Genomic DNA, 25,509 nt, shown 5'->3' on the forward strand with positions numbered 1-25,509 from the left:
CTCAGGCACAAAGACACCACTGCTGCCTCCCAGATCTCAGAGGAAAGTTCAGATCTTTGCTCTTTGTCCTTTTCCAAACCTCTAGAGCCTAAAATTCCTTTGTCCAGGCCCTGCTGGCAAGAACTTTGAACCCTTGCGGTCACCTTAGCCAGCTGGCAAGTTCCACCTGGTACCTTCCCAGAAACCTCAGCCCGAGTGTGCTCTTCTGCTTCTTCCCCAGCCCACCCAACTTCTCTCTAGTCACACCTTCCTCTCACCCAGGGCTTCCCGAACCCCTGGACATTTGATTTGGAAAAGGAAATATAAAATCTTGGAGGGATAAGGGACAGCAGCAGCTGCCTGTATCTGGCTATGCTTGGAATGGTCCAGAGATCATGAATTGACCTGGATTAACCACAGGGAAGAAACTGCTTATGTTACCTTATGTTACATGAGCCGCATGCAAGTTACCACCCCTGCTATTAATGCATCATAAGAAGCAGAGCAGTTATTTGGGGGTTTTAGTTGGCCAGATTCCCTGGGCTTAGCTTCAAGGGTACTGCCCTCCTGGAAGGAGATGAAACCATCCCTTTTGTTACAAGGCCTGTGAAGTCTTTTAGAGACTGCATAGACCTTTATGTAACATTCGGTCTCTGTTATTGACATTGTTGTGAGCTGACTTAAGCCGATCTGATCTATCACTGGCAGCCTTATCTTGGTAGAAATTGGTAGTTTCCAATAGGTAAAGATAGAGGAAGGCTGTAGATGTCCCCAAACCTAGCTACCAGCTAGGAAGAAACTTTCTGCTCTACCAGACCTATCATAAAGTTACAGTATTTAACATAGTATGGTGTTGGCACAACGATAGACAACTATTGGAACAAAATAGAGAACACAGAAACAGACCTATGTGTATTTAGACACTTTGATACTAACAAAAGCAGCTTTGTAGATCATTGAGGAAAGGTAGGATTCCTCAGTAAATGGGTATCCGTATTGGAAAAAACAAAAAAGATAACTAACCCCTGCCTTGCACACACATGGAATCATTTCCAAGTACATTGAAGACCTAAATGTAAGAGGTAATTATAAAAGGTTTTAGAAGATAAAAATAGGAAATATCTTCATAATCTCTAGGTATAGAGGGACTTCTAAAGACACAAAAAGTACCAAGCATAAAAAGATTCATTTATTTGACTACAGTAAATTTAAGGACTTCTGTTCATCAAAAGACACAATGAAAACGAGACTCGGGCTTCCCTGGTGGCGCAGTGGTTGAGAGTCTGCCTGCCGATGCAGGGGACGCGGGTTCGTGCCCCGGTCAGGGAGGATCCCACATGCCGCGGAGCGGCTGGGCCCGTGAGCCACGGCCACTGAGCCTGCGCGCCCGGAGCCTGTGCTCCGCAATGGGAGAGGCCACAATAGTGAGAGGCCCGCGTACCGCAAAAAAAAAAAAAAAAGAAAATGAGACTCAGCCAAATCCTGCCACACATACAAGCATTTGTTATCAAGCAGCTCCCTAAACAGACTCTCAAGTTGTTCTGTAAACTCAGTGAAATACCAGCTGTCTTGTCTGACACCGCTTTGCATGAAAGTTTCCTTAAGACAGATGCAATGGTATCCTAGTGGCAGGATCAGCTAATCCTAACCATGGTCTGACAGTAAAATCTTCAAGAAGAGGTAGAACACAGAGGGTTCAGAATCCTAGAACCAGGGTACCATGAAGAAGGATGTATAATGCTGGACTCGCCGTGTTCTGTTCATGCAAGGGCCACCCCTCATTTCACCAGTGAAGAAAATTATTTCTGACACCTGTTATGCTAGTAAATAGAGGCTATAGTGTTGGTCAGAGGTGAAGATAGCTGAAGCCCCAAAGTAGCCTTTTCTCAAATGAGAACTTGTGATTAGAGTCTCCTACTTGCTGAAGTGTTCATTCCCGATGAGGGTACTTCAGATATTAACTCACCATTATTAGAGTGTAGGTTAAATCTAACACACACACACACACACACACACACACACACACACACACACCACACCCCTATGAACGTGTGAGTGTGTATGCCCGTGCTGTAGTATTTTATTTTTATTTTTTATTTTATTGAAGTATAGTTGATTTACAATGTTGTGTTAATTTCTGCTGTACAGCAGAGTGACTCAGTTATATATATATTTTTTTTTTCATATTCTTTTCCATTATGATTTATCATAGGATATTGCATATAGTTCCCTGTGCTATACAGTAGGACCTTGTTGTTTATCCATCCTATATATAATAGCTTGCATCTGCTAATCCCAAATTCCCAATACTTCCCTCCCCCACCCCCTCTACTGTGCTGTAGTAATGGGTTGACCAAAAAGTTCATTTGAGTTTTTCCATAACGTCTTACGAAAACCCCAAACAAACATTTTGGCCAACGCTAATGTTTTAAAGTAAACTCTGTAGGCAGTAAACAGTAGTGTTTACCAGACTCCAGTCCCTTGAGACCTCCCCTGAAGATTTTTACCATATTCTACTACCTATATTATTATTAATATTTTTCTTTATATTAATTCACTTTTTTAACCTCTTTAAAAATATATATTTTAGAGAAAATTTTATATCACAACCATAATGTGAAACTGGTATCACATACCCTAAAAGTAAAAATAAAAACAGTGGTGCAACAGCAACAAAAACTGTCTTTAAATATAGCCAGCTTCTGTTGCTTACTACCAGAGGAAGCTCTGCAGAGCCTGGTCACGCTCACGGGAAGCAAGTTGGGGAAGTTCTTTCTTCTAGGAATTTTATAGTTTCAGGTCTTATGTTTAAGGCTTTAATCCATTTTGAGTTGATTTTTGTGTATGGTATAAGATAAGGGCCCAATTTCATTCTTTTGCATATGGATATCCAGTTTTCCCAGCACCATTTGTTGAAGAAGCTGTCCTCTCCCCGCCGTGTATTCTTGGCACCTTTGTTGAGGATCAGTTAACCATATGCATGGATTTATTTCAGGGCTCTTGGCAATGATCTCATGGATATGACACGAAAATCATAGGCAACAAAAACAAAAATAAAGAAGTGGGAATACATCAAACTAAAAAGCTTCTGCACAGCAAAATAATCTATAGAGTGAAAAGGCAAACTACAAAATGGGAGCAAATATTTGCAAATCACATATCTGATAAGGGGTTAATCCCCAAAATATCAATATGTAAGGAACTTATGCATCTCAATAGCAAAAAGAGCTAATATCCCAATTTTTAAATGGGCCAAAGTCTTGAATAGACCTTTCTCCAGAGAAGATACACAAATGACCAACAGGTATATGAAAAGTTGCTCAGTGTCGCGAATCAATAGGGAAATGCAAACCAAAACCACAATATGATATCACCTCACATCTGTCAGCATGGCTAGTATCAAAAACAATAACATGAAGTAAGTCAGAAAGAGAAAAATAAATACTGTATGCTAACACATATATATGGAATCTAAAAAAAAGTGGTTCTGATGGACCTAGGGGCAGGATAGGAATAAAGACTCAGACGTAGAGAATGGACTTGAGGACGCAGGGAGGGGGGAGGGTAAGCTGGGACGAAGTGAGAGAGTGGCGTGGACATATGTACACTACCAAACATAAAATAGATAGCTAGTGGGAACTAGCCGCATAGCACAGGGAGATCAGCTCGGTGCTTTGTGACCACCTAGAGGGGTGGCATAGGGAAGGTGGGAGGGAGGGGGTATGGGGATATATGTATACATATAACTGATTCACTTTGTTATACAGCAGAAACTAATACAGTGTTGGAAAGCAATTATACTCCAATAAAGATGTAAAAAAAAAAACAAAACAAGACAACAAGTGTTGGTGAGGATATAGAGAAACTGGAAGTCTTGCACACTGTGGGAATGCAAAATGCAGCCACTATGAAACACAGTATGCAGGTTCCTCAAAAAATTAAAAATAGAACTACCATATAGTCAAGCAATCCTATTTCTGGATATTTGTCCAAAGGAATTGCAATCAGGATTTGGAAGAGATATTAGCACTCCCACGTTCACTGCAGCACAATTTACAATAGCCAAGATGTAGAATCAACCTAAATGTGGCCTGTACATACAATAGCATACTATTCAGCCTTTAAAAAGAAGAAATTCGGCAATACGCAACAACATGGATAAACCTTAAGGACATTATGCTAAGTGAAATAGGCCGATCACAGAAAGATCAAATACTGTATGATTCCACTGACATGAGTTATCTAAAATCGTCAAATTCATAGAATCAGAGAGTGAAATGGTGGTTGCCAGGGGCTGGGGGGAGGGGAAAATGAGGAGTTTCTAATCAACAGGCATGAAGTTTCAGTCAAGCAAGAAGGAATCAGCTCTAGAGGTCTGCTGTACAATGGCCAACAGTACTGTGCTATGCACTTAAAATTCTGTTGAAGACACAAACTCTCTCTCTCTAGCCGAGGCGTTGTGATTGAACTGAATCACCTTGCTGACTCTAAAGTCATCCCTGGAAGCAGCACACTATTTTTATATAAATATATATATTTATATATTTATTTATTTTTGGCTGTGCTGAGTCTTCGTTGTTGCACGTGGGCTTTCTCTAGTTGCGGTGAGCGGGGGCTACTTTGTTGCAGTGCGCCGGGCTTCTCACTGTGGTGGCTTCTCTTGTTGCAGAGCACAGGCTCTAGGCGTGCGGGCTCAGCAGTTGTGGCTCGCGGGCTCTAGAGCGCAGGCTCAGTAGTTGTGGCACACGGGTTTAGCTGCTCCGTGGCATTTGGGATCTTCCCAGACCAGGGCTCGAACCTGTGTCCCCTGCATTGGCAGGCGGATTCTTAACCACTGTGCCACCAGGGAAGTCCCACAGCACCCTATTGTACTTGGTACAGTTCAGAGAGCCAGGGGGTTAACTGGATGTTTATCAAGCAGCTAGTATATGATGGAAACCTTACAGCCACTTGCTCACTTGTTCTGTAGCACAACCCTTCAGGATGGGTGTTAGTTATTTCCATTTTACAGATGAGCAGACTGAGGCCCAGAGGTGATAGGACATGGCTAGAGCCAGAACCAGGAGCTGGATCTGTCTGACCCTTCATTATTACACAGGCAAGCAGGACTTGCCCTCCTCACCTCTCCTCTTACCTCTGCATCGAGCAGCCACAACTGTCCAAAGGGCCAGGATTCCATGCGGAACAGAACCAGAGTTTTCTTGGAACTGCGGTTCTTTGTCATACTGACCAAACACGAGACAATTCTGGGGTATTTCAGAAGCAGAACTATTGCTGTGCCCCAGGTCATGTTTTTGCTGTTAGCCTGTCGTTCCAAAATGAAAGGGGCAAATATCAAAGCATTCGGTGCTGCCTTTTTTGAGTAGCTTGGCTTTGTATTATGCTTTGGGGGTTTGGTTTGGCTTTTACCTCCTAGGATTTGCTCAAAACCTAAAGAGAACTTGGCACTGTCGGGAGGTTTCCATGGGCCTCGTTGTCCCTTCCGCACTGGTCCATTCGGGGTCTCTGCCCATTTCAGCAGAGAGGCCCCCTGTAGGCAGAAACCATGGCCACCTCAGGGCTTACCCAGGGCCACGTGGCCACGGCCAAGCCTCTTCCTCACATCATTTATCCAGCAGATACTTTCAACCAGGCGTCAGGGTCCTCCCAGCACTGTCAAGACATGTGGGAAGGTGCAGGAGGAAATCCTCTGGATCTGGGGTAGAGGAGCTGGAGACGCTGGGGGGCTCAAGTCCTAGTCACTTCCCCAGAACCTCTGTTTCACCATCTGTAAAGTGGGCCAGCCCTTTCAGGGTGACATGACATGATGCAGACGAACACATTGTGGGAGCCATCAAGTGCTGAGCCAACATAAGGGAATGTCGTGTTTGCAGTCTGGGGGGAGCCGCAAGATTTCTGCCCACGAAGCAGCCAGGACACACCACGGTCCAGCATATAATCAGCCCCTTCATTATGTGGTTCCAACTGCAAGAGCTGCAGGATTTCAGAGGAAAGAGCAACCCACAGGGAGCCCCAAGACAGCAGGAAAATGAATACTCGCTGCTCCAAACCAGAAAGAGAAGGGGGTCAGAAATGGGAAGTGGGATGTATCCACTCTCTCCCTCTTGGGCTCCCTGCCTCTGGCCTGGAAAAGTCTGGTCCCTGGGGGTTTGCTACAGAGCAGGAGATACTTCAAGGCTAATAAAAGAAAAATCAGTGAGCCACAAATACCAGGCCCTTAGGTCAGCATCCTTCATCCTATCTTTATACAGCATAGAAAGTAGACAGTGGCCAGGGAAGGCACCCTACTAAAACATGTCCACTTACCTTACAGATTTCCCCACCTTAGTATTGGGCCAGGTCATACATCAGGAGAGGGGAAGTGGCTTAAAGTCAGAGCCTGACTCAAAGGTCATGTCAGGTCAGCAACCCAAGTGACTACCAAGGGGTGAATGAATAATCAAAATGTGTTGTAGACATGGGATGGAATGCTATTCAGCCTTGAAAAGGAAAGACATTCTGACACATGATACAATGTGGATGAACCTTGAGGACATAATGCTAAGTGAATCAACCAGTCACTTAGAGGGTAAATACTGTGTGATTGCACTTATATGAGGTACCTGGAGTAGGGAAATTCATACACACAGAAAGTGGAATGGTGGTTGCCAGGGGCTGGGGAGGGGGAGTGCAAAGTTGTTGTTTGATGGGTATAGGGTTTCAGTCTCACAAGGTGAAAAGAGTTCTTGGATGGATGGGTAGTGGTGATGGTTCCACAACAGTGTGAACATACTTAATGCCACTGAATTGTACACTTAAAAATGGTGAAGACCTGTGGCTTCCCTGGTGGCGCAGGAATCCGCCTGCCAATGCAGGGAACATGGGTTCGAGCCCTGGTCCGGGAAGATCCCACATGCCGCGGAGCAACTAAGCCCGTGCGCCACAACTACTGAGCCTACACTCTAGAGCCCGTGAACCACAACTACTGAAGCCCATGTACCTAGAGCCCATGCTTCACAACAAGAGAAGCCACCACAGCGGGAAGCCTGTGCACCGCAACAAAGAGTAGCCCCCACTCACCGCAACTAGAGAAAGCCCGTGCGCAGCAATGAAGACCCAACGCAGCCAAAAATAAATAAATAAATATTTTTTTGAAAAGGTGAAGACAGTAATGATCTATGTGTATTTTACCACAATAAAATTTGTGGTAAAATTTAATTTAAAAATTAAAACTTTTTAAAACTTGGAAAAAAAAAATCCAGGTCAAAATACCTCTGAAAGCGTTGTAGAAGGTACCACATTGGAGACCCCCATCTATCTTTCCATTAGTCCCTCATAACCCAATGCTAGGGTTGGAAAATCACTTTGTGAGGGGATAGCTTTTAGAAGCTTCTTCTACAGAAGATACAAGACATGTCTCTTCCACTCCAGACTCAACACTCAGCATGGCAAGAAGGCATATGAGAGGCACCAGGGAACTGAGCCCTATCGGCAGAGAGAGCAGGGTCCCGCCTCCCTCCACAGCACGCCTGTGTTGTTTAAATTCATGCCTCTGCACTAGCCCTCTCCCTGCAAAGAATTTTATAATAGAGTGTGTGCACGAAACAACCCTACTACGCTCAGATTTGCATCCTCAGAACCTGTGCCAGAGGGGGGCTTACGTAAACATTTGTTAAACTAAGCTCTTTATTCATTTTGAGCCATGTCTTTGTTTCAAATCCTTTCATAATGGGATGTACCCTATAATTCTGTCCTGTGTCCACAGAAATCAGTGCAGTGCTGGGCATAAAGAAAATGTCTATTGAATCACTGAATGAATACCTGTTAGTAGAGAAACCAGCATAATAAATGCCTGGGCCCACTTCGTGCCCCTCACCACCTCCTCCAGCCCATTGGCCAAGGAGAGATGAGGCTTCTGTAACTGATGAGCCGAGGGGGCAGATTAACATGGACTTGGGCATTGGGACGTCCCGGGTGTTTCAACCTTTTGTTAATCTGGGAACTTGTAACTTCTACCCAAATCATAAAATAGTCCCTTCACTTTCACACTTCAGATCCATGAGTTGGGACATACAGACATGTTGGAAATAACCTAAATGTTCACCGGTAAGCAGCTAGTTGAATAAAACATGAGATATTTATCTAATAGACACCAGTATCCAGTAGAGATGGTGGTGTAGAAGAATAATGACATGGCATGAAGTTCACAATTTTTATTTTTATTGAAGTGTAGTTGATTTACAATGTTATATTAGTTTCTGGTGTACAGCAAAGTGATTCAGTTATACATCTATATATTCTTTTTCATATTCTTTTCCATTATGGTTTATTACAAGATATTGAATATAGTTCCCTGTGCCCTACAGTAGGACCTTGTTCACAATTTATTGCTTTGTCTAAATATGTACATATTATTTGTCCAAATATGCCTGTAATATATATGTGTGTATATATACTGTGTGTGTGTGTGTGTGTGTGTGTGTGTGTCTGTGTGTGTGTGTCTGTGTGTGTGTGTGTGTGTGTGGTCCCCAAACCAGCAGTGGCAACATCACCAGGGAACTTGCTAGAAAGGCACATTCTCAGGCCCCACGCCAGACCTACTGAATCTGAAACTGTGGGAGTAAGGCCCAGCCCCCCAGGTGATCCTGATGCCTGCCCAAGTCTGAGGACTCCTGACTTAATGGCATTCCTGACACCCCTTCCCTTCCTTTGGGCTCACCTGTGTGTCTCTTCTCCAGGCCCTGATCCAGCTGCCCCCCTACATTTCTCAGTGTGATGAGGTGCTGCAGTTCTTTGAAACAAGACCTGAGGACCTGAATCCCCCCAAAGAGTAAGTTGGTTTGTGGATCTCCTTAGAGCATACCCTCACAGCCCTCCTTCCTGCTGGGCCGGCCAGCCCCAGGAGGAATGGGAGGAAAGCTAAGTAAAAATTAACCTAGATTACATCAGTGAAGGCCCTGCCGGGCCTCACTTCATGTAGCCTTCGTAGTGACTGCAGGTAGCCATAGCTGAGTTTTACAGGTGAAGGAAGCTGGTTGAGTGCACTACTGAATTCCCTAATGCCCTGCGTTTACCCACCATACCTGAACAGGGGAGACGGTGAGCCCTCGAGGCAGAGACTGTGTGCCCTGTCCTCAGAGGTAGATGTGCCCAGGACCATCAGGGATGTGAGTGAGTGACTGACTGAGACCTGCTCCAGGTCCCATCGATAGTGAATGACGGGGCCAGGGTTTGATCTCACTTCTCCCCGCAGCGGACAGGCTGCGCTCCCAGATGCCAGGCAGTGCATCTCCCCAGCCCCCCAGTGCGCATCGCACAGAATCTCAATACCAGCCGCCTGCTGGCCTTTACACGCCAAGAGCTGACGGCACCAACAGCTGTGCCAGCGTGAAACACTGACTGATGCATGATGCTTTTTTAAAAGCCCTTTTCGGGGAAAGGCATCATAGACGTCTGCAGAAAGAAAGGATCTGTCTAATGGAGAAATCGCAGTGGGGGAGGAGGACACAGACCACAGGTGCTGGGCTGTCCTGAGTCACAGGAGCAAGAGCTGGCAGGGTTAGGGGTCCACTGGGGCCCCGTCAGGAAGGGCCGAGAAGTACTAGCCAGGCGCTGTGGCGGGAGAAGTGGGAACTGGTCCTCTTAGTTCTGAGTGTAACTTACTGCCCAGGACAGCAGTAATGACCCAGGCTTACGTCGGTTCAGCGTTCACGTGCTACACACTTTATGTAGGTTGAGCTAGAAAAAGTCATGTTGCTTTCTAGAAGGGAATCTGGTGAACTCACAAAGCTTACTTTTTAAATAGACCTGTAAGGAAAGCAGCAAAGAGCTTTAACACATGAAATCAGGCCATTTATATATATACACGCGGCTACATGCAGAATCAAGTTCGGAGATCACAGAGGGTGAGCTGATCGCTCAGGACTAATGGTTTAACTACCACACAGATGAAACTTTCTACAGTCAACATATTGCAATAAATACCATTTCCTGTGACAAGCACGGAGTAAGTGAATGCAGCTTCTCAGAGCCAGCACACAGAAGCATGGGAATGACATTCCGTAAGGGACCACAGTAAATCTTTTGAATCAAAACATTGCAAGGGAACGTCTTGCCAACACATGAATTTTTTTTGAAAAGATACAGAATAAGTGTAAATCTGCTAATGGGCCTGCAGCCCATCCTGGCTAATATTTCTGTTCTTGGTGTCTTTAGCATTTGTGCCTGGTAAACAGTCCCCAGCTTTTATGGACATAACAAGACATGGTGATATATTCTCAAGGGACCTTTGTCTACAGTGCTCCCAGGCAGTCAGGGTTAAACTGCTAACTCAGGCTGGTAGCCCCTGGCTTTGATTTTAATTTCTAGGTGAAGTGAATCAAAGAATACGGAGCTTAACATATTCAGTTTCTACTTCATTCTATCACAAAACTGCCAGGTAGGAGCTGTCGTTCCCATTTTACAGATGAGGAAGTTGAGGTTCAGAATAAGGAAAGAGACTTGCCCAGGGTTGGAAGAGGCGAGGTGGATCTTCCCCAGGTCTGCCTGAGTCTTCACGTAAGCTCTGTGTGTGTGTGCCTCCCACAGAAGGGACAGCTGGGCTTAAGAGACAGAGTCTGGGTGAGTCTGGGTTTGCATTTGGATACATCCAGGTGCAAATCTCGCCTCTTCCACTCATGGGCTGTGTAGCCTCAGGCCTGGATTTCACCCCTTGTGAAATGGGAATAGCAGTGAGCCTTACAATTACAGTGATGATGGAATGGCTGCCACACGTAAAACTTCCAGGAACCTGCCAAGTGCTCGAAAAGCGGTGGCCCATGGTATTTTTCCCTCTCTGGATACCCAACTGTAGGTGTTTTTACTCCCAGCGTTGTTCAAGACGTCCAGTTGATGGACCTTCACAAGGAAGGTTGCTTGGCCACTGTTAAGCCGAGTGGTTCTGGGCAGCCTGTTCCCCACCCCTGCGCCTGTCTCCTGTCTCGTGGTGACATCTAGATTTTCTTCCACCTCGTCTCAGCCTCCCAGAGATCTTAACTCTGGGGAGGATCGTGGACCATTTGGAGAATCCAATAAAAGCTTTCTTCCTTCTCCCGAGAAAAATGCCCCCTGTTTCAGGAGGTCCTCAATTGTGCCAAACCCCATTCAGGGACTTGAGGTTAAGAATCGCCGCCCAGACGCCCCTTCTGAATGTTAATGCTCAGATGTCTTTGGCCTCCTGCCTGGCGAGGGTGGTGAGTGGGTCCCCAGCTCCGAGCAGGCATCAGCCCAACTTTTCGACAGAGATGGGAGAGACCCAGGCCAGGGGCAGCCCGCTGTGCTTGAGAAGAGTCCAGGCACCTTCGTGCAGGAAGGAAGGACACTGGGGAACATAGGGTGGGAGCCAGCCCTCTAGAGGAGCCGGCATGTCAGGGAGGCTGTTTGGGGGCTTTGTCATGCTCTCTGGTGGCCACAGCCCCACGTTCCCCACTTGTTGGCTGGCTTGGGCTTGTAGAAGGAACATAAGACTGGGAATTCTAGACCCGGCGCTGTTCCCGGTCCGGAGCACCAGCGTTGTTTATCCATTCAGGAAATAGGTATCAAGGACCTGCTGAATGCCAAGCCCACGGGCTGGGCACGGGGGGACAAAGAGAAGACATGGCAGATGCAGTCTGTGCCCACAGGGAGCTTCCGGTCTGCTGGCCAGACAGCCAGCTCTTCCATCCGGGCAGAGCAATCCCTTCCCCTCCCCTTCTGCCTCGCTTACCTCATCTGTGAAATGAGACCACGTCACCTGCCCCACCCACATTATGGGGTTATTGGGAGACTGAAATGAAATAATGGTGGGAAAATTAGGACATGCTCAGCAGCTAGTTTTCTGGAGTTTGGGGGCTGAAATCGTGGTGAGCCCCCCTGGGTATTATGCTTGATAATTCAAAAGATAGACCTGTTCCCCAGTTTCCTGGAGTTAGAGTTTTGTTCTTATACTTTTAAGGTAAATCCGTTTCCTCACTTCTTCAATGGGAATAGTAATACAGTCATCCCTCATTACCAGCAGGGGGGTTGGTTTTTTGGAACTTTCTGGAATTTTTTTCCTGAACATTTTCAATCCGAGGTTGGTTGAATCCATGGATGTGGGACCCACAATCACTGTGAGGCTTGCATCTATGTGTGTGAAGTGCTGAGCACGGTGCCTGGCGCATAGTAGGTACACAGTTTTCACATCTCCTTGGCTGCCAGGGCCAAGGTGCTTGGGTTCTGCGATCTTTTATGAGATGGTAAGAGAGAAGCTAATTGGTCCATTTGATTGTTGTACATCACTGGAAGAAGTGGGTACCATGTGGAGATGCTTGTTCTCATATGGGAGGACCAGAATCTTTCATCTCAGGCCTTCCAGATGGCTCTCCCTTCCCCCACATCTCTGGGCGAAAACCAGCAAAGACAGGGTCAACCATTCAAGTGTGTTAACTCCCCAAACATTTCCCACAACTGCCATCCACACTGAAAGTCCAGAAAAACAAGCCTAGTTCCTGCCTTTGGGGCCTTAGGGGCCAGTGGACATATTGAGCTTTTTTTTTTTTTTTTGGTACGCGGGCCTCTCACTGTTGTGGCCTCTCCCGTTGCGGAGCACAGGCTCCAGACGCGCAGGCTCAGCGGCCATGGCTCACGGGCCCAGCCGCTCTGCGGCATGTGGGATCCTCCCGGACCGGGGCATGAACCCGCGTCCGCTGCATCGGCAGGCGGACTCTCAACCACTGCGCCACCACGGAAGCCCTGAGCTATTTTTATTATTGATTTGTACAGGCTGTTTATATAGTAAGGAATTAGCCTTTTCCATATTTGTGGTAAATATTTGTCCCATTTATATCTTGTTCCTGGATTTTATGATGTACATAAGTTTTATATTTTTGTGAAGTCAAATCCAGTAACCAATTTTTTAGTTGTGATTTCTTTCATTTGCTTTCAGTCTAAGAAGGACAATCACCATTCAGACACAAGATAGTTCCCTTAATTTTTTTCTAGTTGATTTATGCTTTGTGTTTTCTTTTAATATTTACTCATTAAATCGATTAGAATTCATTTCAACATTTGGCATGTGGTGTGGTGAGAATCTAAAGTTTTTTCCTCTGGTTAGAACCTTTTGACCGGCTAGAAGAAATCTTATTGCTCCATTTATTTAAAAACAAAAAAGACCACAATCTGTAGTGTTTAATGATCACTTCCCTTTCTTCCTTCAGGAATAATACAAGAGAAAAACAGCACCTGCCCTCAGAGGGGCTTCTATACTGGTGGGAAAGGCCATGTGAGCATGTGGATACGTGTGGCCTGTGCACACACAAACACATGCACAAATAGAACATCCACTAAAAGTACAAAACACAGCCTAGGCTGTATACCCCAAGGAAGCACAAAGTAACAGCTGAGATAAGCTAACCAGCATCCTGCTGAAATAGATGTATTTAGTTCCAAGAGGCTTCCTGGAAGGAAAGGGAAGTTTTCAATCTCTTTGTGTGTTCCCCTCTGTGTGACCTTGGACAAGTGACTTGACTTCTCTGAGCTTCTCTTTCCTCATCAGTAAAGTGGGCATGGCTAACCTTGCTCTCATCTTGGTTAGGCAATATCCTGCTCATAAAGGGTAGTGATAGTGTCAGGCACATGGCAGGTGCTTACCTAGTGATGCCTTCCTGACCTTAAGCCGGACTTTGAAGGAAAAGAGAGGGAGGGAAGGAGGGAAGGAAGGAAGGGGGGAGGGAGGTAGGAGGGAAGGAAGGAGAAAGGGAGGAAGAGAGGGAGGGAGGGAGGGAGGAAGGGAGGGAGGAAGGGAGGGAGGGAGGGAAGGAGGGAGGGAGGGAGGAAGGAAGGGAGGAAGGAAGGGGGGAGGGGAGGGAGGAAGGAGGGAGGGAGGGAGGGAGGGAAGGAGGGTGCTGAGAATCCCAGGGGTGGCTTTGGGGCCACAGCAGGCAGCTTCAGCTGGGTCTCGGTTGTTTAGGCAGTAATGAATGGTGAGGGCAGGTGCTCAGTGAGGTTGGTCCCTTGGTCAGGATTCTGATGCTCAGACCTGAGTTAGGGCTTGTGATGGAGACTGGGAGTCTTTCCTAGCAGTTTCTAAGGAAAGAAATGAATGGTGCTCTTAGAGGAGCACCATTTTCGCTACCATTCCTGGGTAAACCTGAGATCACCCTAAGCATGTCGCACAGAAAATAATGTGCCTGCTTGAGCTCACACAAGCTGCTGCTTGAAACCGAGAGCCCCCTGCTGCCCCTCACCCCCGTGCTCCAGCTAGGACAGCGAGACAGCTAGCAGGGGTACGCGGTAGTGTGGGAGCTGGGATTTCAGGTATCCCAGACCATGGCTCAGGCCGCAGCCTGGATGGCAACGAGGGAAGAGGGCTTTACGTGGAAGTAGACTTAAGAGACCTTTGCTGGTGTGTCCTGGAGCCAGCAGCTAAGAGGCAACTTGCCCCACAGGACAGTCCAGGGTGTGGTCAGGAGAGCAGGCTCCAGCCAGGCTTCCCGGGTTCCCCTGGGAGAGATGCCTCACCTCTCTGGCCCTCAGTGTCTCCACGTACGAAATGGAGTGACCCTTAAGGGTTGATGTGAGGGTTCTGCGGGCCAGTCCAGGTAGCATTCTGACCGGGACGCTGTCCACAATGAGTGGCAGGAAGTGTGAGCTGGGATATTCCACTGTCACCCTCCCCCTCCCCTGCACAGGAGAGTGACACTGAGTGGCACTGGGTAATGGCTGGCCAGAGGACATCACTAGTGACTGGCCCAGCCCAGCCCCTCCTTCCAGACACACAGGAGGGCAGCCCCAAGCTCCAGGGCTTGGCTTAGCTCCCTGCTCCCCCACTTTCGAGGTTACACTGAAAGCATTATTACATGGTGGTTAAAAACCCAGACTCTAAAATCAGACACTGAATAGACATTTCTTCAAAGAAAATACAAAAATGGCCAAGAAGCATGTGAAAAGATGCTCAGTGTAGCATCCTTAGCCATCAGGAAATGCAAGTTCCAACCACAGTGAGATACCACTTCATACCCACTAGCACAGGTAGAATCAAAAAGACAGATAGCAACAAGTGTTGAGGATGTGCGGGAACTGGAACCTTCCTATGTTGCTGGTGGGAGTCTACAATGGTGCAGCCACTGTGGAAGACAGCCTGGCAATTCCTCAAGGAGTTAAGCCTAGGGACTCCCCTGGCAGTCCCGTGGTTAGGACTTGACCTTCCAAGGCAGGGGATGCAGGTTCGATCCCTGGTCGGGGAGCTAAGATCCCACGTGCCTCGGGGCCAAGAAGCCAAAACGTTAAAGCAGAAGCAATATTGTAGCAAATTCAATAAAGACTTTTAAAATGGTCCACATCAAAAAAAAAAAAATCTTAAAAAAAAAATTTAAGCCTAGAGTTACCATATTACCTAACAATTCCATTCCTACATCTGTAATCAGGAGAAATAAAAATATATGTCCATACCAAAACTGTGTACAAAGTTCATAAAAGCATCATTCATAATAGCCAAAAAGTAGAAACAACCCAAATGCCCGTTGGTTGATGAACAGATAAAGCGTGGTTTATCCACACAGTGGGATATTATTCAGCCATAAAATGGAATGAACACTGATATGTGCTACAACGTGGACGACCCTTGGAAACATGTCACATGAAAGAAACCAGTCACAAGAAGCCACCTATTATATGGCTCCATTCATATTAAATGTCCAAAATAGACAAATCCTTAGAGATAGCAAGCATATTAATAGTTGTCCAGGGCTGGAAGGAATGGAAATGGAGAGGAACAGCTAAGGGGTACAGGGTCTCTTTTGAGAGTGATGAAAATTTTCTGGAATTTGCTGATGGCAGTGGTTGCACAACTTTGTGAATATACTAAAAAACAGTTAATTCTACACTTTAAAAGGATGAAGTTTATGGTATGTGAATTATATTTCAGACCCTGGCTGTGCTTCTTGCAAGCTGTGTGACCTCCGGCAAGTTACTTAACTTCTCTGTGCCTCATTTTCCTCATCTGTAAAATGGGCACCAAGAGAGTACTTATTTCCTGTGGTTATTATGAGTATTAAATGAGTGAACTAGAAGTGCCTAGCGGGGTCCTAGCACAGGGTAATAACATTTATTAGGAATTTTGTAGTATTAGCTAATGTTACTGCTGCCACAATATCTATCTCAACCCAACCATCCTATCACCTCCCTATCACCTCCCTTTACTTTTTATAACATCGGAAAGCTTTTTACTAATGGGATAATTTACTTAAAAGTATGTTGTAAAACCTGATTTGTAACATTTTGTTCATAATGCAGTTGTGTGTATAAACTCTGACGTGGTTGACAAGTGTATGGGAGCGATTACTCATTCTGTATGGATTCTAGCCCATAATAGTGTCCTCTGTGTCACCGTGAGGGAGATGTGCAGGGTTCACTGCTAGCCAGATGTCTCCCCGGTTTTAGTGTATTCCACTCACCACCGAGTGCTTCCTGCTCCAATTGTACAGCTCAGGGCACTGCTCGTAAGTGCAGCAAGGCCTCCACCGGTGCCTGATGAGGTGGGCGTCAGGCTCAGTGCAGTGTGAGGTCCTAACTCCTGTTTTCAGACTGCATACCCACCTCTACCCGCTGCCTATCAGCTCCTCCCCAGAGCCCCCTACTCTACAAATAGAGTGGAGATGCTGGTCCCCAGGGCACCAGAGCACTTATCAGGCAAAGGGAGAAAATTAAAAGGAATTCTTTTTTTTTTATTTTAAAGAGTCTAGGTCCCTGGGACTGGCTTGGATTTTACACTCATTCACTGGAGATGTTGTGGGATGGAAAATCTCAGTTTTCTAACGGAATAACTCATAGCAATACAGAAAAGATATTGACTCATTACTCTTTCCCACCCCTTTTCTTTCCTGTACAGGGAACATGTTGGGAAAAAGAAATCTGGTAAGAATATTTTCCATTTTCTCCTACTCATTTGATGTTTAGCATACCCCTACTGAGCGATGTCCAGGCCCTGGGCACTACATGGGGGATACAGTGATGTGGATGGATGGATGGATGGATGGATGGATGGATGGATGGATGGATTCTGAAAGACATTCGGGGCTGAGGGGACGGCATGCAGGCTGGGAGGTGCAAGCATACAGTCGATTTGGACCTGATCCATTTGCCAGCCTCGGCACCAGGCCTGGCTCTGTGCTTCCTTCCATCAGCCACTGATCTGGGCGGTGACAACTGCTCTTGCAGGCAGCTCCCATACTCACTTCACTCTCCCCACAGTCAATTCTCTTCCTTCCTAACACCCTTTCCATTCCCTGGACAGCAGGACCCTTATGTCAAAAAAGAGAAGGTGAGAATTTGAATATGCACAGAGGAAAGATTTGAGTTCCCACAGGCCTGGGGTTGATAAGCTTAGATTCACAATCGCCCAGCTTTGTCCTCCTGCAACCCAAGAACATCCTGCACATCTGCAAAGGCCCTAGCCCATACCACATCTGGAGCCAATGTGGTCTTCAGAGCTTTCTGGAATTCTAAATTCTTTATGTAGAACTCCAGGAAGTTTGAGGAGGTTGATAAGGATGGGTGGAGAGGAGGCCAAGCAGAGATTCCAAAAGTGGAAAAGGATGCCTTCTCTCGTGGGCCTCAGTTTCATCATCTGTAAAATGGGCATAAGGATAGTAATCTACCTTGCAGGAGTATTATAGGATTCATAATAATATGTATAAAGCACTTAGAACAGTGCCTGGCATGTTGTAAGAGACACGTGTTTGTGCTGTTTTTATGCTACTGCTATTAATTCAGAACACCCAGGTGTTCTTGTCCAGCATCAGCAACAATTCCAAATTCAACAACTCTGGTCCCTTTACTGCTCCCTGGGTACAAGGCCTGTGGTCAGCTTTATGGGCCCCAAGGCCATTCCTGCAAGGAAGAGTGGAGAGGAATTGGATTTCTTCGCCTCAAGGTATGGCATCTGGAGTGAACTCCGGTCTTTTCCCAACCAGTCTGTTTACAGCTCTGCTTTCTAGCTTAATAGATACTGGCCGGACCTGTGGCATCCTGCTAAAGCTACAAATAGCCCTTGAGCCCTGGGGATAATGATATGTTTCTTAGAAAAGAGCAGAGAGGAGAAGAGAAGCAGACAGTCTTCGTCTGGTCACAGAGTTTCTGGCTTTGAGTGTGCAGAGACTTTCCCGGAGGGGACGGGTGGGAGGGAGAGAGGAAACAGACAGCTCTGGTTTATGAAAACAAAAGCATTCAGTCAGGACGGGCTTGATGAGGGGACTGGTTTGGAAAAGAGAGAAGAAGCTCTAATTTGTGGTGACCACTGTTACATCGTTCACCTGCAATGATGGGGGATGGATTTATTTATAGTTCGACTGGGTGGAAAATAGCATCTTTCTTCATTCAGACTGAGAACCCATGCTGGGACTTGCCTTATTTTTTTATCTGACCTTTGAACACTTCCTTTATGTTAGAACAAGGCTCCTTGATTAAATTGAAAAAGGATTTAAGGGTGACAGCCCAAGCCCTGAAATTTCTGTGTGAGAATTCTGAGTTGACGAAGGCTTATCTCGCTCCAGAATTTCCCTGTTGTGGCTGACTGCCTGGCTGGTTCCTGCAGACTTTGGCTAACGTGGTCTCAAATCCTGCTCATTCTGCAGGAAAAAAATCTTCCCACCAAAATTTCACAGATCGTGTGATTATTTAAGGAGCACCTTTTCTTCCTGATTTTTCTACCGTTTACTTATTGGAATATTCTCTTGTTTACTGGCTCTTTCAGCAAGACTGGCAGTATAGTGAATTTCTAGGAAGAAAGGCCTATCTTACCATCACTCAGCATTTTAAAAATTCTGTGGTAGGTGAGGCACTTTACCTTTGGCGAATATTTTATGTTTGTTTGGGGTTTTTTTGTTTTTTGTTTTTTTTGGCCACGCTGCATGGAATGCGGGATCTTATTTCCCCGACCAGTGATCGAACCTGAGACCCCGGCAGTGGAAGTGCAGAGTTTTAACCACTGGACCACCAGGGAAGTCCCATGAATATTTCATAGCACTTCCTTAATGATAAAATTACACTTACGCTGTCAAAGCTCCTCCTTTCTCCTGGACTTTTCCTTCCCTCTTATTCCCTGCTGGACCACAAGAATGACATTTCTCATCTAGGAATACTTTGATTTCACACTTGTAGCTCCTAGAACTTAGTTCTATCTGCGTCAACTTTTAGCTACTGCAATTACTATGCATTATAGAGCCTGGTTGCAGTATCACACTCCGCCAGTAGATGTCTCCACCTAACACCTAAATGGTCTATGTAGCCTAGTTTGAGACTCCTAGTAGATCAAATGAATGGTGTTTTGATAAGTTGAGTGCTCCGGATAAAATGAAGGCAACCTGCCCTGGAAGAACTGGTCCTGAAAAAGCAACTCCATGCACTCTTTTCTGAGCCACTTAATGGCAGGAAACTAGTCTAAAAGCTACTGTTGGACTTCCCTGGTGGCTCAGTGGTTAAGACTCTGCCCTCCCAATGCAGGTGGCCTGGGTTCCATCCCTGGTCAGGGAACTAGATCCCACATGCATGCCGCAACTAAGAGTTTGCATGCCACAACTACGGAGCCAGCAAGCTGCAACTAAGGAGCCCGCGAGCCACAACTGAGGAGGCCACCTGCCACAACTAAGACCTGGCTCAACAAAATAAATAAATATTTTTTAAAAAAACCCAGTGCTAACGCATTCTTATAAAAAGTAAATAAATAGAAATAAAAGCTACTGTCATAGAAGAACAGGAAGGATATGTAAGGCTCAGACCTGGCCCCTGAGCAAGTCTTGGAAGAAGTACCAGCCCTGAGCCCTGTACCAGCACATTATGTGCTCGTGCCAGCCTAGAATCCTCAACCCTGTTCCCTGCCCTCCTCATTTCCTGGCTTCATGTCTTGTTCGCAGTGAGTCCCCCAGTTCCTCTCCCTGCTCATAGTTAACCCAAGTCAGTTGGCAGCTTGGTTAGGAGAGCTGGTGCAGGAATGAATAGATCAGCCCATGGATCAGAATCCTGGGAATTGTATGTGGTACAACTGGGCCACCATCAGTTGTTAAAGCCAGGTAGCAACAATTGAACTTTTTGGACAGAGTAACCTGGCTTAAGTGGACCTTGACTTATCCAAAGTCTCTGTCCCTTCTTACAGGCAACAAGTAGCCTTTGGTCGCTTGTAAGATAGACAGGTGCCCGCCAGTAACTCAGCGCTGTGTGTTCTCAGAAGGAGGCCTGAGCAGTGTAGGGCGGGAAGGGTTTCTAGGTGTCTCCATTCATCCTTTGTTCATTCACGCCACAAATGTTCACTGAATCTCTGTGCTGAGTGAACAAGACACAGTTATTCATTCAATGCTTATTAAGCACCTACCGTGTGCCTGACAGTGTTCTAGGTCCCCAGGAAATGCAAAAGGCGTTTCCACCACGGCAACACAATGTGGGAAGTAACCTCACAGTCTGGTAGAAAAGACAGATACGTAAACAAAATTAAATGTTGTAAGTGCTGTGAGAGAAGGCATTTGAATGTCTCCCTGAGGTTGGAAGTCATTTAAAGCTGTTTCAAAATATTCATTCTTTCATTCAAATATTTATTGAGCCTTTGTAGATGCCATTCAAGTTCTAGTCCAGGGGTTGGCAAATGTTTTTTCTCTAAAGGTCCAGATAGTAAATATTTTAGGCTTTGCAAGCTCCATGCAGACTCTGTCACTAATAATAATTTTTTGTTTCCTCTTCCTTTCATTCTCCTTCTTATTCTTTATAAATCTTTAAAAGTATAAAAACATATTCTTAGCTCCCCTTGCACAAAAATGGACCATTTTTGTGACTTCTGAGCAAGCTCTCTGGCTGCAGTATGAAGGACGGACTGGAGGGGCAGGATGGAGACCCATCACGGGGTGTCCCACATGCACACCCCTGGCCACAAGAAGCCTTTCTCAGACCCTGGTGAAAAGGATGTGACGTAGTGAGGATGTGGGTGAAGCGAGGTGATGGAGTCCTAGCAAGAAGGTCCTCCCACATCAGACCCACGGCTCTACGGGAGTGAATCCTGACGGCTGCCACAAGGGGCAGCAGAGATTGCCCACACGTGAACACAGACACGTCCTGGCCCCTCCAGCCCACTAGTGGCCCGCCTGCCTGGGAGAACTGGGCTGTCTCTGGCCACTAACCCGGGCAGCAGGCTCAGCTTCCAGCCTGACTGTGAAGTGGGTGCTTCTCTCCACTCTCCAGTTCTTTGTCTCCAGTTGAGGCACCAGGAAGCATGGCTACCTGGATGCAGCCCGCGTGAGGTTAAAACAGAAGGGCAGATGCATTCCTGGGGTTCTGAGCCCTGAGGCGGATTATATTCTGGGATAAAAACTGTGGACCCCAGTCTCTACGTATTGCATTCACTGGGGAATGTGTCCCAAGCTCACAATGACCAGGACAAGTGACCAGGAGCGCGTCTGCCTGCGCTCATTCACACAAGAGCACCTCTTAGAAGCACAGTGCCGGGGGGTTGAGGAGACAGTCAAGAGATCACTGTCTAGAGGGACAGCAGAAAGGGGGCAGTGACCAGCCTGCTCTGGGGCCACTAAAAGATGGAACCGCTGAAGTAGCCGGGCTGTCTTGGGCGGTCTGTCATGCTTGAGGCTGGAAGGAGATCAGCTCTGCGGCCTGACCTGGGTGGGAGGTGACAGAGGAGGAGAAGGCTGGCAGTAGTGAAGATGACCCTGAGAGCTGCAAAGACATAAGACTTGGGGGGCGGTCATGGGGACCTGTGGGGTAGGAGAGCAAGATCTCAGACTAGCCTTCCTTCCTATCATCTTTTCTTTCCTCACCTACTGCCACCAGGTGGACCTGGTTCAGATCTGGCCTTGTCACCAGGTAGCGGTGAGATCTAAGGCAAGTCACCTGATATGTCTGAGCCTCTGTTTTCTTGTCTATAACATGGGGGTGGTAATACCCACCTTCCAGGGCAGTTGTGTCGAGGTAGTTTATGTACAGTGTATAGCCTGTGATAGGCATTCATGTGGGGCGACTTCCCTCCCAATCTACTTCTGAGCCTTCATCCCACATCTGCCGTCTCTTTTTTCTCCTCTCTTTCTCTCTTCTCATGCTTTCTCCACTCAGGGTGCAAGGGGCAGAGTTGCCCTGGGGCCCTCCCATTTCCCTCCGTTACCCTCAGCCTGGGAGGGTGAATGGCTAGAACATGGTCACAGAGCCAAGAAGCGGTGACCCTTCTTCACCCGGCTGCAACGCCCTGCTCTGATTTTCCGCATCAGACATGGAGAACGCGTGGTTCTAACAGAGGGCTTTTGTGCCGCTTCTAGATGCCAGAGGCTGGGGTGCAACGGCGTGCTGGTAAATACTTCACGACCAGCTCTCTGATGGGAAGCCCTGCTTTGTGGCATTTGCCATTTTCCATGGTGTAAATACTCCCACCATGGCCAATTTCAATAAGATACTACCCAACAGAGTTGGGAACAGATGCACAAAATTGGCTCATTATGGGTGTATTTGGACACAGAAATGTATAAATGGATATTTCAGTGGTTTATGGAAACAATAGAAGGGAATCCTTTGAATCAGGACTTTCAGAAAACCAGGGCCCAGTGGCCACAAAAGCCAGTCTGCCTTCCCATCACATTCAGCTGCTGCTCTAAAAGTGCTGCCCCCTCTCTCTGGAGTGTCTGAACTCAGATGTCCCTTTACATCATCCATATTCTGTGATATCTTTTCATTTACTTATCAGATATGTCTTAGTATTTAACTAGGGCCACACAGCGCTACATCCTGTGGAAATGGCCTCCCCAGGGGCTCCTCTCCCCAGCTGCCCCTGCCCTGGTCCAAAGCTACCATCATCTCTTGTCTGCAAACACCATGTCCTCCATCTGGTCTCCTGCTTTTTTTCTTGCCAGTAATCCAGTCTCCATGTGGCAGCCAGAACTGTCTTTTTAAAGATGTAAATCTTGTCATTCCCTTCTTAAAGCCCTTCAGTGGCTTTCTACTTCAGGGTTTCAAAAAATCCGAACTTCTTGCCTTGGCCCAGCATGTCCTGCCTGCTCTGACCCATGCCTGCCAGGGTGATCTCATACAGGACCGCCCTCTGCTCACTCCTGGACTTCAGCCAGTTCCTAGAAGGCTCCAGGCCCTTTCCCATCCCACAGTCTGCCTGCACCACTCTGTCCCCATTCTCCTCATGCCTCCTTGCCTCCGAGGTCTTTGCTTTATGTCACCTCCCTGGAGGGGTCTTGCTGACCGCTCCATTTAATGTAGCATCCTTTTCCCACTCATTCTCTGTCTGGCAACCTGGTTGTTTCCAGCAATGCATCAGTCAAAAACTAGTATTATCCTGTATACTTAGCGATCATATATACTTGTGTACGTGTCTCTCTCCCCAGCTAGACTGAGCTACTTGAGGCTAGGAGTCATGTCTGTTTCATTCACTTTAGTATGCCCAGCATCTAAGAGAGTGTTTGGAACATCACTGGTGACTTCGTGAATTAATAGATGAGTGATTTGGGTTGGATGGATGGCAGTGGATAGCTAGACAGATGGATGTTTGGTTGGATGAATGATGAATGGATGTTTAGTTGGGTGGACGATGATGGGTGAATAATGGCAGATGGATGAATGGATGGATAGATAGGAATGAATGAACTGTCCCACTACGCTGTCAGCTTCTTCAGGGCAAGTACCACATCAACTCTGAATCCTTAGTGTCCAGCACAGTGCCTGCACAAGAACAGGCACTTGGTAAATTTTGGTGGTTGAGTGAGCAAATGAATGAAAGAATAAATGGATGAGGTGACCCTGAGACAAGTCCTGTCACAGCTTCGTTCTCTATTTGGAATGTCCTTCTGACCCACCCCACCCCCTGGCTCCTGTTCCTTCACACATGGGTTGTGTGTTGGCATTTTGTATCCCCAGGGGGCGACCTGACCTCGGTGGACCCCATGGTCCTGGAGCAGTATGTAGTGGTGGCAGACTACCAGAAGCAGGAGAGCTCGGAGATCAGCCTCAGCGTGGGGCAAGTGGTAGACATCATCGAGAAGAACGAGTCAGGTAGGAGACCTAGACCACCTCCCTTCCACCCTACACTCTCACCAAGCCTCTGGGACAGGAAACGCTTGGGAGTGCAAAAGCTGCAATGGCCAATCCAGGCTGCTCCGTTTCCACGGATCTGGTTGATGGCCTCCTAGAAAGCTGGCCTTGTTTGATCACAGTGCTTGAGTACTCCACTCGGTCACAGCTCACCAGCATCCTGTTGGGTCAGGGGTTATCGACTTGTCCTGAGGTTCACATTTTAGGAACATTCCTTCTGGTTTCAGAGTGCTCGGAGACACGGAGTCCAGCACTCCACTGGGGATTTGCTCTGTTGGTTTGCCTTTGGCTACCATGGGAGTCCTCATGAAGGTTCTGTCAGCTGTGGGCTCTGGTGGGATGGACACACTGCCTCAGCCCACCTGCCCTCAGAGGGACCGCTGGTCACATATAGGCAGACCTCAGAGATATTGTGGGTTCGGTTCCAGACCGCTGCAATAAAGCGAGTCACGTGAATTTTTTGGTTTCCCAGTGCAAAAAAAAGTTACATTTATACTATGCTGTAGCCTGTTCAGTGTGCGGTAGTCTTATGTCCAAAAAACAATATACATACCTTAACTTAAAAATACTTTATTGCTAAAAAATGCTAACCATCATCTGAACCTCCAGCAAGTCGTAATCTTTTTGCAATAGTAACATCAAAGATCACTGACCACAGATCATGTAACAAATATAATAAGAATAAAGAAGTTTGAAATCGGGAGAATTACTGAAATGTGACACAGAGACACGAAGTGAGCAAATGCTATAGGAAAAATGACACCAATAGACCTGCTTGATGCAGGGTTGCCGCAAACCTCCAATCTGTAAAAAACACATTATCCGTGAAGTACAATAAGGCAAAGCACAGTAAAACGAGGTCTGCCTGTACACTGGCCGGGACAGAATGTGATGTGACTGAGACACTTAGCCTGGGTTTCCACCTGAACTCCGCATTTCACAGCCATCCAGGTCACTTCGTTGAGGAGGCTGCTTCCAGGATTAAATGAGGCAGTACATAGAGAGGGCCTAAGCCTGTGTTTGGCACATAGGTACCCAAAATGCGTTTCCTTCCCTTTTGCCTTCTTTAGCCGCAATAGGGCATTGGTACCATTGAAGACAGAGAGCAAGGAGCAGGGGATGAGTGGATCCTCTCCAGGAAAAAGTGGCATTAAACCCCCACTGGCTTTGTTGTAGCTAAAATGTGACATTGACTAGCAATATTAGTGGGCCAATCTCTGTGATACCCCAGTGGCTAGTTAAGGTCCAACAAACAGGGAAAGACTGTTTCCGGCAGCCTCTGCAGCATGTTCCCATTAGTCAGGAGATGAGCAGTAGCCAACCAAAACTTCTTGATTACACAGTACAGCAGTTGTTATCCCTGCTTCACAGCTGAAGACACCAAGACTCCAAGTGACTCAGTCACTCACCCCAGATCTTGTGACAGGTTGCCGAGCTGGAGTTCCTAACCAATTCCAGCTGGCCCCGAGGCCATGT

At 46.8% G+C, this 25,509-nt stretch overlaps 1 protein-coding gene across 2 annotated transcripts in view; it reads left to right on the forward strand.

Annotated features, from left to right (window-relative positions):
* Positions 1 to 25,509, forward strand: part of SH3PXD2B (SH3 and PX domains 2B) — a 113,734-nt gene that overhangs the window by 57,466 nt on the left and 30,759 nt on the right. For both annotated transcript variants that reach the window (XM_060008384.1, XM_060008385.1), the window contains exons 5-7: positions 8,697 to 8,788; positions 16,844 to 16,869; positions 23,860 to 23,994. In XM_060008384.1, the coding sequence (XP_059864367.1) occupies positions 8,697 to 8,788; positions 16,844 to 16,869; positions 23,860 to 23,994 (253 nt within the window). The remainder of the gene's footprint in view (positions 1 to 8,696; positions 8,789 to 16,843; positions 16,870 to 23,859; positions 23,995 to 25,509) is intronic.

Source organism: Delphinus delphis, chromosome 3 (assembly GCF_949987515.2).
Source record: "Delphinus delphis chromosome 3, mDelDel1.2, whole genome shotgun sequence".
In the NCBI taxonomy this organism is placed as follows: Eukaryota; Metazoa; Chordata; class Mammalia; order Artiodactyla; family Delphinidae; genus Delphinus; species Delphinus delphis.